The sequence below is a fragment of the Bos taurus genome, chromosome 23 (assembly GCF_002263795.3).
Source record: "Bos taurus isolate L1 Dominette 01449 registration number 42190680 breed Hereford chromosome 23, ARS-UCD2.0, whole genome shotgun sequence".
In the NCBI taxonomy this organism is placed as follows: domain Eukaryota; kingdom Metazoa; phylum Chordata; class Mammalia; order Artiodactyla; family Bovidae; genus Bos; species Bos taurus.
The window spans coordinates 50,441,777-50,455,771 of record NC_037350.1 but is presented as its reverse complement, the minus strand read 5'-3'; the positions used below and the strand labels follow the sequence as shown (position 1 = coordinate 50,455,771).

Below are 13,995 nucleotides of genomic sequence, written 5' to 3'. Positions count from 1 at the left end.
TGGGTGGTGCTGAGGGAGGTGGGCACACAGCCCCCAAGGGAGTCCTGTCCTGGTCAAGGAGCTGGGCTCCCATCAGAGTCCAGGTGAACTTGTCATGGGAAGGTATTAGGTTACCGTGCATGCATGCTAAGTTGCTTCAGTCGACTCTTTGTGACCCCATGGATGTAGCCCACCAGGCTCCTCTCTCCATGGGATTCTCCAGGCCAGAATACTGGAGTGGGTAGACATTCCCTTCTCCATGGGATCTTCCCAAACCAGGGACTGAACCCAGGTCTCCCACATTGCAGGTGGATTCTCTATCACTTGAGCTACCACTGGCAGGTGGGCTCTTTACGGCTAGCGCCACCTGGGAGGTCTAGCAGATGGCATGTATTTGATTTACGTGGAACTGTGGACTCGTTCTTTAAAAGTGCCTCTGTGTCTACAAATGCATACGTTTAAATGCAACACACATATGCATGCATCTGTACTATGCAGTATGTCTTTACATATTTTTTCCCACAAAAGCCATTTTCTGTTGATTTCCTATCAAGGATCCCTTGAAATTAGTAAGACTGGGAACAGCTGTGTCAGGATCTGGTATTCCATTTTTGGCTCTTGTGTTTCAGAAATCTCAGTTCAGAGAATGGGATGATTACCGTGGTTGGTTCTGAGGCTCTACCCAGCCCGGCGAATGTTTCTGCTTTTCTCCAGCTTGTCACGAGAGGGCAGCACCTGCCCATGTTTAAGCAGTAGATTTACAGGGACAGGAGGACCCAGGTTCATTATGCACTGGACATCTGTTTTACTAGTGATGATGTGATGGTGATGCGTTAGTCGCTCAGTCGTGTCTGACTCTGCGACCCCAAGGACTGTAGCCCACCAGGCTCCTCTGTCCATGGACGTCTCCAGGCAAGAATACTGGAGTGGGTAGCCTTTCCCTTCTCCAGGGGAATCTTCCCCACCCAGGGATCAAACCCAGGTCTCCTGCGTTGCAGGCAGATTCTTTTTTTTTTTTTAATTGTAATGCTTTATTACTGACGGTTATTTACATAGTGTTTAAGGCACAACAAAAAATAAATTACAATACAAAAGTTCTCTGTAAGTAGAAGACACTGAACAATGGGGCTGTATTAACCCTTGAGCATTTAATCAAGACAAAGAAACTACAAGTTTTGCTGGAAACAGCTTCCTTGAGTTTTTAACTACCTCTTTACTCTTTATCGGAGAAGGCGATGGCACCCCACTCCAGTACTCTTGTGCAGGCAGATTGTTTAGCATCTGAGCCAAAGGGCCCTTATTTTTTTGCTAGTAATAACACCAGATGTTCAAGCTGGTTTTCGAAAAGGCAGAGGAACCAGAAATCAAATTGCCAACATCCGCTGGATCATCGAAAAAGTAAGAGAGTTCCAGAAAAACATCTATTTCTGCTTTCTTGACTACGCCAAAGCCTTTGACTGTGTGGATCACAATAAACTGTGGACAATTCTGAAAGTGATGGGAATACCAGATCACCTGACCTGCCTCTTGAGAAATCTGTATGCAGGTCAGGAAGCAACAGTTAGAACTGGACATGGAACAACAGACTGATTCCAAATAGGAAAAGGAGTACGTCAAGGCTGTATATTGTCACCCTGCTTATTTAACTTCTATGTAGAGTACATCATGAGAAACGCTGGGCTGGAGGAAGCACAATCTGGAATCAAGATTGCCGGGAGAAATATCAATAACCTCAGATATGCAGATGACACCACCCTTATAGCACTGGATATAAGGAACTAAAAAGCCTCTTGGTGAAGGTGAAAGTGGAGAGTGAAAAAGTTGGCTTAAAGCTCAACATTCAGAAAACGAAGGTCATGGCATCTGGTCCCATCACCTCATGGGAAATAGATGGGAAAACAGTGGAAACAGTGTCAGAATTTATTTTCTGGGCTCCAAAATCACTGCAGATGGTGACTATAGCCATGAAATTAAAAGATGCTTACTCCTTGGAAGAAAAGTTATGACCAACCTAGACAGCATATTGAAAAGCAGAGACATTACTTTGCCAACAAAGGTCCATCTAGTCAAGGCTATGGTTTTTCCAGTGGTCATGTATGGATGTGAGAGTTGGACTGTGAAGAAAGCTGAGCGCCGAAGAATTGATGCTTTTGAACTGTGGTGTTGGAGAAGACTCTGGAGAGTCCCTTGGACTGCAAGGAGATCCAACCAGTCCATTCTGAAGGAGATCAGCCCTGGGATTTCTTTGGAAGGAATGATGCTAAAGCTGAAACTCCAGTACTTTGTCCACCTCATGCAAAGAGTTGACTCATTGGAAAAGACTCTGATGCTGGGAGGGATTGGGGGCAGGAGGAGAAGGGGATGACAGAGGATGAGATGGCTGGATGGCATCACTGACTCGATGGACGTGAGTCTGAGTGAACTCCGGGAGTTGGTGATGGACAGGGAGGCCTGGCATGCTGTGACTCATAGGGTTGCAAAGAGTCGGACACGACTGAGCGACTGAACTGAACTGAACTGAATAACCCCTACGTTACTCTAACGATAGAAAGGTAGGTGTGCAGGCAGATTTCTTAGAAGTAGCAAGCTTGAACTAAGTATCCTGGGATCTTTGGGGTGGGGGGGAGAGAATAAAGAAAAAGAAAAAACAAAGAATCTTCAAATTATCCTTTTAAAGCCATGAACCCGGCGTCTTGAACACAGAAAACAAAGCTCCTGTTTTTCGCTTCCTCCATTGTGTTACTTTTCACTGCCTTTCTGTGAAGTCAGAGATGAACAAGTATTTCTTCCAATCTCTGCATAAGTTTCACTGCCAGAAACACTCAGGCAGGAATCACTGATAACACCACGTTCCTGGCACGAGACCCTCCGAGTGCACTCTGTCCCCACCCGTCCCTGCAGATGGGGCCATCAGGAAGAGTCTCCGGGCAGAGGGCAGAGGTGAGCTCCGCCCACTTGCGGCAAAGGGCCCAAGTCTCGGGTCAGCCCCCAGGGGAGCCTGTGCCACACATTCACATATAATGTCAGCGGCCGCTCCGCGCGTCTCGTCCTGTGCAGGCCGTCTTTGCCCCTCCCTGGTGCCCACTCTTGAGGTGTGCCTGGAGCAGGGACGCGGCAGGTTCCATCCATCGGGGGTGCTGGCCCGGGAGGAGCCGGTCCGAGAGGAAGATGCTGGGGGAGGGTGGGGTGAGCTCAGACGGAGGCAGGGCGCAGCCAGGCCCCGGCGCCCCCAGAGCCTGTGAGGGGGTATAGGCAGGTGACGCTGCTCATCTCAGGTGAAGGAAACAAAAGCAAAAATAAACGGGACCTAATTAAACTGCCTGAAATTAAAGGTTTTGCACAGTAAAGGAAACCGTCAACAAAATGAAAAGCCAACCTACTGAATGGGAGACAGTATCTGCAAGTGGTACGACCGATACGGAGTCAACATCCAAAATTTACAATCAGCTGATACAACTGAACGCCAAAAACCAGAAGACCCCGATTGAAACGACGGCAGAAGTGAACATGCGTGTTTCCAAAGAAGTGCAGACGGCGACAGGCACAGGAAAAGGTGCTCCGCATCACCGGCCGTCAGGGAAAAGCAGATCGGAACCGCAGCGAGGCGCCGCTTCACACCCGTCAAAACGGCCACCATCGAAAAGAACACGACCCCCCCGTCGACAAGGACGTGGAGAAGAGAACCTTTGTGCACTGCTGGCGGGAACGTGAAGTGCTGCAGCCAGCACGGAGACCACGATGGAGGTTTCTCAGCAAACTAACCCTGGAACTGCAACATGATCCAGATTCCACTTCTGGGTCCAAGGAAAACCAGAAACACCAAGACCAGACATGCTCCTCAGTGTTCAGAGCCGCATTACTTACAGCAGCCAAAACATGGAAGCGCCCCAAGTGTCCACGGACAGATCAAGAAGACGCAGTACATACATGCGATGGAGTATCAGCCATGAAAAAGAACAACATGGAAGCGCCCCAAGTGTCCACGGACAGATCAAGAAGACACAGTACATACATGCGATGGAGTATCAGCCATGAAAAGTACATACATGCGATGGGATATCAGCCATGAAAAAGAACGAGACTGGCGTTTGCAGTGTGGATAGATTTGGAGGCTGTTGTGCCCAGTGAAACAAGTCAGAGAAAGACAAATACTGTGTGGCATCACTTACAGGTGGAATCTAAAGACAATGAACTGGGGAATATAACAGAAAGGAAACAGACTCACAGATACGGGAAAGACTAGTTAGAGGTTCCCAGTGGGGGAACCCCACTCCAGGACTTGTGCCTGGAGAATCCCATGGACGAAGGAGCCTGGTGGGCTGCGGTCCATGGGGTCGCTCAGAGTCGGACGGGACTGAGCGGCTTCGCTTTTGCTTTTCACTTTCGTGCACTGGAGAAGGCGATGGCAACCCACTCCAGTGTTCTTGCCTGGAGAATCCCAGGGACGGGGAGCCTGGTGGGCTGCCGTCTATGGGGTCGCACAGAGCCAGACACGACTGAGGCGACTTAGCAGCAGCAGTGCGGGGAGAGTGCGGAGGGGCATGATAGGGTGGGGGGTAAGAGGTACAAACCAGCCGGTGTAAAATAAGCACAAGGATGTATTGTATAGCACATGGAACAGAGCCAGTGCTTTATAATTTACTTTTAAATTAATATATATGGTAACCTTCAAACACTGAATGGCTGTGCAGTGCACCTGAAACTCGCGTTGTGTGTCGACTGTCCATAAAGAAAAGCCCCACAGCCAGGCCCTGGTGCGCGGGCAGCCAGGAAATGCTGGGAGCTGAAGCGGCTTGTCCCCGCCGCCGGCGCCTGCCTCCTCCTCGTGCAGTGTCAGGGTGCCTGCCCGCAGCTTGCAGGTGACACGGGGCCTGTCACACCAAAGCCACCGCCGCCTCTTCACCAGCCAGATGCCCTAGTCCTGCCGAAGCCCAAGGGGCGGGGGCCTGCGGCGCCCGAGAAGCCCCTCGAGCACACCTGTCACCCGCGGACGTGGCAGCCGGTGCCCAGGAGCCTTCTGTCTACCGCTCGATAGTCAGCCCCTGACCTTCGCTGCTCTGCTTGTTGAGAGGCTGTGTGTGTAACAGTGGTGAACAAAAGGCTAGTTCTCTACCAGCAAACATGAAGCCCACAGGGCCGAGCGGCCCCTCCCAGCTGCTCCGGGCTTCACCTGTGAGATGGGACTGGAAGCCCATTTCCTCCCAGCGGCTCACGAACTGCCCCCAAGGGGACACGCCAGGAAGGGCCAGGGCGCGAGGTGTCCCGCGGGAAGCGTCCTCACCGGGAGACCCCCCAACCCCACCTCCTTCCTCTGCAACTACAAACGCATCACCCAGGGTCAGGTGTCCTGTCGGGGTAGGCTGACCCCGAGAACGTTCGCTGAATTTCCGTCCCCCTGTTGGGGTAAGCTGACCCCGAGAACATTCGCTGAATTTCTGTCCCCAATAATCTTGCCAGGCCTGCCTCCGAGGAGAAGGATGACTGCGTTTCCTTCAGTTCAGCTTGTTCAGATCAGATCAGTCGCTCAGTCGTGTCCGACTCTTTTCGACCCCATGAATCGCAGCATGCCAGGCCTCCCTGTCCATCACCAACTCCCGGACAGCAGAACCTAACCGTGATGAGTGCGGCCTATCGACTGCCAGGGTGGAGGGTGGCCTGCCCGGGAGGGACAACCACACACGTCTGACCGCGCGTCCTGCCTCTGCAGGAGCCCTCCTACTGGGCACCTTCATGAAGGGGGGACGTTTAACCCGCAGAGAGACACAGAGGGCTGCTGTCTGCCTGGAATAAGCTCCTGGCATCGTATTCCAGGATGGGGCAACCTTCAGGCTTGGTGCGTGTGTGAGAACCCAAAAGGAGGAATCAGAGTGATGCCCACGGACCTGCCTGCCTCCACCCAGAGCCCAGGGGCAAGACAGTCCATCGCGGACAGCCTGCCTTGAATGGGCTTGGCTTCACGTGTCTCCCACGTGGGAGGGAGGCTGGCAGGGTGTCGCGTGCTGGCGGCCTGGGCTCTATCTCACGGCTGAATAACTGCCACGCTCACAATTACATTTAACAAAGTGCTCAGAAGGTTAATGACATTCACACACCAAGTTCAAGAGCTCGACCGAAAGTTACCCCTTCACTGAACCCAAGTGACACCCTTGACAGCAGGGCACCCTTCCGTGTCGCTATAACCTCAGCACCGAAGCCTGTGCACGCGCCCCCCCCCCGCCCCCCAAGGAAAGGGCAGGTCTCCCCGCCTTTTCAGAAAACAGGCCGCCACTCGGTCTTTGCGTGCGGCCTCTGTCGGGCAGGCACATGGGGGTGGGGTGGTTCCCAACAAGTATTTGTCAGACAAATCAGTGACGTAACCGGCTGGGCTTTCTCTCTCTGAGGCCTTTCTTTGGACTGGAGACACCAGCTTCTCAGCCCGCAGAAAACCAAGGCCCTTTCTACTCTCCTGAGACCAGCTTTTCACTGAATCCTCCTAGGAGAGTGGGCAGCACTTGGTGGGGCTGAAGCCAGGTATATATCCAGGGACCCCGACACCCCTCCTTTACCAGGTCCTTTTGTGTGGCTTGTACCCCCAAAGCCCCGCTCCCTGTCCCTCCAACCACCTGGACGGGACCCAGGCTTCAGTTCTCCTCTGATTCGGGGATCCCTGGGGGTCAGGGTGGAACAGCAGTCCATCCCAAGTGGACGCCCAGTGCAGGCCGCACCTTGTCCAGAGACCCGGGCTAGAGCTGGTGGGTCATTCACCAGCTTTGCCAGGCAGCGCCCACCGCAACCCCAGTGTCCTTGGAAGACCCCCCTGCCTGCCCCGTGGGCGGCCCACACGCACCTGATGACCGTGGGGGTGATCTCCGCACAGAAGAACACGCTGAGGCTCCCCACTGCGTGGGAGGCGAACATGCCCACGATGGAGAAGGTGATGGAGAACTTGTCCTTGACTTTGTCGCTCATTCCTGGGGGAGAACCGGGGCGGTGAGGGGCTGGAGGGCGCGGGGGAGGGACAGGGGGGCGGGGCCTGATGGCGGTCTCCCCTCCTCCCCTCTGCCCGGGTGAGGTGTAGACCCAGGAGACGAGCAGCGAGTCCAGGCGTGGGAGGTCAGAGCCCTCCTGGCAGGTTCCCCCGAGGCCCCGGGGGTCTGGAGAGCGGGGCCCAGGCTGACTCTGCCGGAAGCTGAGCACCGGAGCGACCGGCATGGACGGAGGCTGGGGGGCTCCCTGGCCGGGGGCTGCACCCTCCTGTCCGGTCTTCAAGGTCAACCCCAGAGAACGGTATCAGCTACGGAGAGCCTGGCCAGCCTGGTCTCAGGCATGATGAAGACGAGAGACAGGAGCCCCAGGCTTGATTTATGGAAACAGAAACTCAGATAACCCTGAGAGAGGAACCGGGGGCCTGGACGGAACGCGCCGGACCGAGTCAGGCATCTTGGCCGTGGCTCGGGGTCTGACCTCACACGCAGGCGGCGTCAGGCGGGGGACGGCAGGCAAGCTGCTGGGGTCGGACGCGGGGTGCACCCCGTTCCCCATGAGGACGGTGAGGAGCCCCTGGGGCTCGGCTCGGTAGGCCGGGCTCGTGCGTGCACGCAGCCGTGTTGCACGCAGCCGTGGCTCATGCGTGCGCGCAGCCGTGCAGGGACAGCGGCCCGGCAGTCCCGCGGCCAGGGCGGCGGGCTCGCGGGGGTCACATGCGGGGTGGGCGGCTTCCCCTGGCGGCAGCCAGCCAGGCCTCCAGCGCTCCGGGGCTGCGTCCCCGAGGCCCTGCATCCCAGCAGGCATGGCTGGGCTGGGCCACGCTGCCGGCTACTGCCAGGGGAAGGGGCGAGGGCAGCGTACAAGCCGGGTGCAAACGGGAGGGGTGCAGCCAGGCTTTCTCGAGGCGGGAGGGACAGAGGACAAGTGTATGTGTGTGGTGTCCAACCTACGGCCAACTTCAGCTGCAACTCTTGGGGCGAAAGGGGAGGGGAGAGAGAGGAAAGGGAAACCACAGGTCCATGAGTCGCTCTGAAAACGCCCTTCCGGTGCAATAAAAAGCGCAAAAGCCACGCGCGCCCGGGGCTCACCTGAGTCTGGATGCTGGCTGTATTTCCCGATCACTGGGCCGCAGAACCGCAGTGGAGGCGGATGAAGGCGGGCAGAGAGGGGAGAAAGAGAGCAGGTCAGGGCGGCCGTTACGACCTCGTATGTCCAGGGGCAGCGGGGCGGCCTCTCTGCCCGCCTGCCAGGCCCACGTGGGCAGCACGGTTGATACGGCCAGAGAGTGGGAGGGACACGGTGCGGACGTGGGCGAGGGCCCAGGACCTCCGAGTGGGCGTTCCACCAAACGGAGCGCCCCTGCTTAGCAGGGAGGTCTGGGGCCCCTCTGGCCCTGGGGCCTGAGGTGGGTGCGGCTCTGAGAGGAGGGGTCCAGGGGGTGACTCTCACTGTGTCCAAAGCTGCTCAGGTCCCTGCAGTCTGTGTTGGGGTACCAAGCTCAGGTTAGACCAGACGGCATCACTCGAAGCCCGGCTCAGGGACTGAGGGGGCGGCTGTGAGCCTGGGGTGCCCCTTGCCTGCATGCCCACCCAACCCAGGGGCGCCGAGGAAGGCTCTCCCAAGGGCAACTTGGGAGGCCCCAGCAGGGGACGGACCCCATGTGGCCACAGCTGAAAATAAGACCAGTCTCCCGGCAAGATGCTGAACGCACGCAGACTTGCCCAAGTCGGAAGACCGAGTCCAGCACTGCGTTGGACTGAGCCCAGAACTGCCCCGGAGTCCAACACCGGCTGTTCTAGAATCCAGTTTGCACAACAAGGCTGGGGAAGTCCTCAGTCTTTTCCTTCTCTTCCTTCTCTCCTGGACACGCGCTCCCGCCTGGATGTCACACAGCCCTGGGGCACCAGCAGGCGTCTGGCTTTCTCGGCGGCTCTGGCCCAACTCCGTCACCTCGGGAGGGAGGGGCGGCCATCAGAGGCATCTGGTCGCTGTGGTGCCAGAGTCCGTCGGGGGGACCGTCCTGGGTGGAGGGGGCTCAGGTGCCCGACTCTTGCCTCGCTCCGAGTGGTCAGACACCCTGGGCCTCGTCCCCGCGTGGGAGCGGCTTCAGTTCACCGGGAGCTGCACTGAGCTTGACTCTTAGAGCCGAATGGGCTACACAGATGGTCTAGCTTTTCTTTCCATTATTTTTAACATTTACTGAGAAGTTCTCTGGCCCCAAGAGCAGCTAATAAACTCGGGAATACAAACTGGAAAGCAGTATCCCAGGGCAAGGGCGTCCCCAAGTATTTATCTTTCCCTTGATTTCACACGAGAGAAAAGGCCTTTTTCCCTCCCAGGTGATGACGGGTCACAGAGGGACAGTGTGGCCACCAGGGGGTCATGTCCACCAGGACCGCAGAGGCCCGGGGTGCCCGGAGGCTCGGGGTCAGGGCAGGAGGAGGGGAGACCCCGGGAAGCTCGGGGTCAGGGCAGGAGGAGGGGAGACCCTGGGAGGCTTGGGGTCAGGGCAGGAGGAGGGGAGGGGAGACCCCGGGAGGCTCGGGGTCAGGGCAGGAGGAGGGGAGGGGAGACCCCGGGAGGCTCGGGGTCAGGGCGGGAGGAGGGGAGACCCCGGGAGGCTCGGGGTCAGGGCGGGAGGAGGGCAGACCCCGGGAAGCTCGGGGTCAGGGCAGGAGGAGGGGAAGGGAGACCCCGGGAGGCTCGGGGTCAGGCTGGGAGGAGGGAAGACCCTGGGAGGCTCGGGGTCAGGGTGGGAGGAGGGGAGACCCCAGGAGGCTCGGGGTCAGGGTGGGAGGAGGGGAGACCCCACACCTTTGGGACAGTGGGGACGTTCGGGATCAGGGCAGGAGGAGAAGAGACCCCATACTCTTGGGGCAGTGAGGAGGCTCGGGGTCAGGCTAGGAGGAGGAGAAACCGCGGGACACTCGGGGTCAGGGCTGGAGGAGGGGAGACCCCAGGAGGCTCGGGGTCAGGGTGGGAGGAGGGGAGACCCCAGGAGGCTCGGGGTCAGGGCGGGAGGAGGGGAGACCCCACACCTTTGGGACAGTGGGGACGTTCGGGGCCAGGGCAGGAGGAGAAGAGACCCCATACCCTTGGGGCAGTGAGGAGATTCGGGGTCAGGGCAGAAGAGACCCCACACCCCTGGGGCAGTGAGGAGGCTCGGAGTCAGGGCTGGAGAAGAGACCCCACACCCCTGGGGCAGTGGCCGCGCGTTCTAAGGGAAGCTCATCCGGCGGCCGCTCAATGCAGGGGTTCAGGGAGGACAGCGGGGCCCCTGGGCGCCCCACTGCCCCCGGCCCCGCCCACTCACGGTTGAGCAGCCCAAGCTGCAGGAGCGAGGCCAGGGCGGTGAGGATCATGAAGAGCAGTAGGCCGCCTCGGCGGCCCAGGACGCGCACGGCCAGGCACATGGCCAGGCAGGACGCCAGGGCGATGCCGGCCGCCGTGTAGTAGTCGGCGTAGAAGTCCTCGAGCAGCGGCACCTTCACCTCGTGGCCCATCATGCTGCGGGCGAAGCAGTGGTGGATCCCGAAGCCGGTCAGCCTGCGGGCACACGGCGCGTGGGCCGGGGGTCCCGGGGGCGGGGCCGCCGCGCAGGGGTGCTCCCGGTGCGCCCGCTTTCCCAGGCTGGGGCTCTGTGCCCACCAGCACTGCTCCCTCCAGACGCCGATTCGGAAGCTCAGCCAGGCTCCTCGGCCGCTCCGGGCGCCCCGCCCACCGCGCGCCCGCCCGGCCCGCACTCACGAGTTCACACACAGCACCACTATGTTCTTCCACAGGTTCCGCGTCCCCACCACCTTCACGATGCAGACCTTCCTGGGCCTCCGAGAGAGCTCCTTCTCCAGCTCTGCGGGGAAAGGCCCGTGAGCCACACTCGCCGAGCTGGCGGGCTCGGGCGGCTGGGGCATCGGGAGCAGAGTGGTTTCCGCGAAGGCGTGGAGGGCCTGGCTCTCGGGGAAGAACACTGACTCTGCAGGTGCAGCTGCACGGGGCTGCAGGGGAGCAGGCCTCTTCCAGAGCTGGCGGGATGCATGAAGCAGCCACCCAAGTGGGCTCTGTCTGCAGGGGCTGCTGGGGTGCTGAGGCTGTGCTTAGGCTCGGCAGGGGTTCTCCTCCTTGCGAAGTCGATTGGTCTGCATCTCCCTCTGCTCAGGGACTGGGAGACGCGCGCACTGCCCTGGTCCCCAGACCACCCCTGTGGGCACAACAAGCTGGGCAGGTACGGTGCCCGCATCTTAGAAAGAAAGTGACCAAATGGACAAGGAGATCCAACCAGTCCATCCTAAAGGAGATCAGTCCTGACTTCATTGGAAGAACTGATGCTGAAGCTGAAGCTCCAATACTTTGGCCACCTGACATGAAGAGCTGACTCACTGGAAAAGACCCTGATGCTGGGAAAGATGGAAGGTGGGAGGAGAAGGGGGATAGAGGACGAGGTGATTGGATGGCATCACTGACTCAATGGACATGAGTTTGAGCAAGCTCCGGGAGAGAGCGATGGACAGGGAGGCCTGGCGTGCTGTAGTCCATGGGGTCGCAAAGAGTCTGACACGACTGAGTGACTGAACAACCACAATGACGCCCTTTTCAGGGGCCAGAAAAGGAAAAGGAGACTTAAGCAAGCAAGACTGTGGAAGCTGGGGAAGTGAGTAAAGACTGAAAGTGCACCGACCAGAGGTGGCTGGGGGCCTGAGGAGTGGGCAGCCCTGGTGGGGTCCTGGGCAGCCCAGGTGGGGATGTCGGATCCAGGCTGTAGCTGGGCTGCCCGCAGCACAGCCGTGCGGTTTCCCAGCCGTGACGCGGTCAGGGGACGTTACAACGGGGAGACTGATGGGGAGGTTTCAGAATTCTGTCTCTGCAACTTTACCATAAACCTGGGGTGAATCCTAAACAACTGTACTAAAAATAAAGCCCGCCGTGGGGTGTGAAGGCCTGGGGAAGTGGGGTCGCCTCCGGAGGGGCCTGGGACTGGCAGCCCGCACAAGACAGGGTCTTGGGGGTGTGTTCCCCTCCCGTACGACCCCGGGATGCCCTGCCTCCTCCCTGCCATCCCACGGGAGAGGGTCACCAACTCACTGGCGACAGCTGGGGGGACAAACAGGTTGCTTAACCACAAGGGCTTACGAGGTTTTCTCTTTTAAAAATGTTTGGGGACTTCCCTGGTTGCCCAGTGGTTAGGAATCTGCCTTCCAATGCAGGGGACGTGGGTTCGATCCCTGGTTGGGGAACCAAGAGCCCACAGGCTACAGGGCAATGAAGCCAGCGTCCCACAGCTGCTGAAACCCCCGCACTGCACGGGAAACCCAGAGCAGACAAAAAAGACAAAAGTCCAGATCAGCCTCACCAACTGGGGCCCGGAAGGGAGAAGGGAGACCTCTCCTACATCCGAGGGATACCAGCCCCCCTGTCTCCAGAACCTTCTTCCTTCTCACTGTTCAGGCCCAGAATGGAGGCCTGTACCCCAGCCGCAACAGCGGGCCATCCAGCCGTCCGGCCATAGATGCTCCTGAGGTCCTTCTGACCTTTATCGTCCCCTCTGCAGAAACAGGCTCATTAGGGTTACAGACACACTTTCCCCATGGTCAAAACACTAGAAGACTTTTAAAGAGCATGGAATGTGCTCCTAACACCTAACACTGATCCAACGATACAAGCATCCTGTTGTAAAACTGCTCGTGAACCTGCCGTCACGGCCGCATTTGCTCACCGTGGAAATCTTCCAGGAAGAAAAACTAAACGTCCATTAGTGCAGCGGCACAGATTTAAATTGTTTTGTACTGTGGCCCAAACTGAATTCCTGATTCTTCCTAGTATATGAAATAGAGGTTGCTAAGAAGCTGTAGCAATTGCAATTACAACCCGAGTTTTTTTTTTCCCTAAGCATTAAGCCCTGGAGCCCAAGTTGGCTGTGGTCTGCAGAGGTAGCTGCGTTATTCTGGGTGTAAACACATTGACCCGTCGGGGCTGCTGGTATCTTGCGCGTCCCCGGCCACTCACAGCAACGCAGAACTTCCCAGGTCTCCTCTGGTGAGGCCCTCGGGATGGACAGGGAGGCCATTCGGTCTCTCCAGAACTCTTGGGACTCCCTGAGGTGCTCACGTGGGGACAGGAGGAGTGACAAGGGGCACCGGGAGCAGACTCTGAGCGCCCGCGAGCCAGCGGGGAGACGCCTCCCCTCCCCCTGCGCCTCTTCCAACCTCTTGGAGCCAGAATCAAGGTTCCAAGAAGAAAGCTAAGTCGAGCCTCTGGGGCTCCAGGCCTCCCCTGCTCCGCCCGCGCCCCCCTCTGCCCTGCTCCCCGCGACAGGCCACCGGGGAGCCGGCCCTGGCCAGGCAGATGACAGCTGTCCTCACCTGGGGGCCGAGGGGCCTGACGGAACCCCAGCTCTCACCCTCTGGCTGAGGCTTCCTGCTCTGTGCCTCGGCTTCCCGTCTGATGAAGGGACGGGTTAATGACCAGACCGAAGCCGCCGTGGGGCTGCCTGGCCCCCAGGGTGCAGCGGTCTCCCTGGCCCCGGGCTTGGCTGACCCACACCGTCCCGGCTTCTCCCCGACCAGTGGAGGGACTCCTTCCTGGGCCTGGGGGACCCCCGCTGACCCCTGAGGCTGACCCCTGAGGCTGACCCTTGAGGTGGCCTCTCTGCCCGAGAGGCTCCAGTGGCCTGAGGACCCCGCAGGAGCAGGAAGCTTATGTGCAGGGTCAGAGGCGGGGTGCTGGGGGTAGGGAGTGGGCCTGACACGGGGACCTGCTCCTCATCCGGGGTCCAGGACAGACGGACAAGGCAGAGCGAGGCACATGGGGCCGGGTCTACACTCCATTACCGAGCAGAGCTCAGGCAAAGCCCCCTTGGCCTGATGCAGGGACCCTTGAACCTCAGAGCCTCACCCATCCAACCTGGGCCAGGCGCTTTGCTCGGCGTCAGGCTGCCCAGAGAGGGCCTGCTGCAGGGGGACAGCGGGCCGCCCTGACTGGCTCAGGAGGGAACGCCGGGAGTGGGGAGCCCTGCCCCAGCCCCAGCCTCTTGGGGCCCCTTTCCCAGAGGTAGAG

General features: G+C 58.7%; 1 protein-coding gene across 3 annotated transcripts in view; it reads right to left on the bottom strand.

The window, feature by feature from the left end:
* The window catches only part of SLC22A23 (solute carrier family 22 member 23), a 135,749-nt gene that overhangs the window by 5,578 nt on the left and 116,176 nt on the right, over positions 1-13,995 (bottom strand). For 2 of the 3 annotated variants that reach the window (XM_005223884.4, NM_001076341.1), the window contains 4 exon segments: positions 10,693-10,795; positions 10,259-10,491; positions 8,034-8,066; positions 6,806-6,929 (listed from right to left, as the gene is read on the bottom strand). In XM_005223884.4, the coding sequence (XP_005223941.2) occupies positions 6,806-6,929; positions 8,034-8,066; positions 10,259-10,491; positions 10,693-10,795 (493 nt within the window). 3 annotated transcript variants of the gene reach the window in all.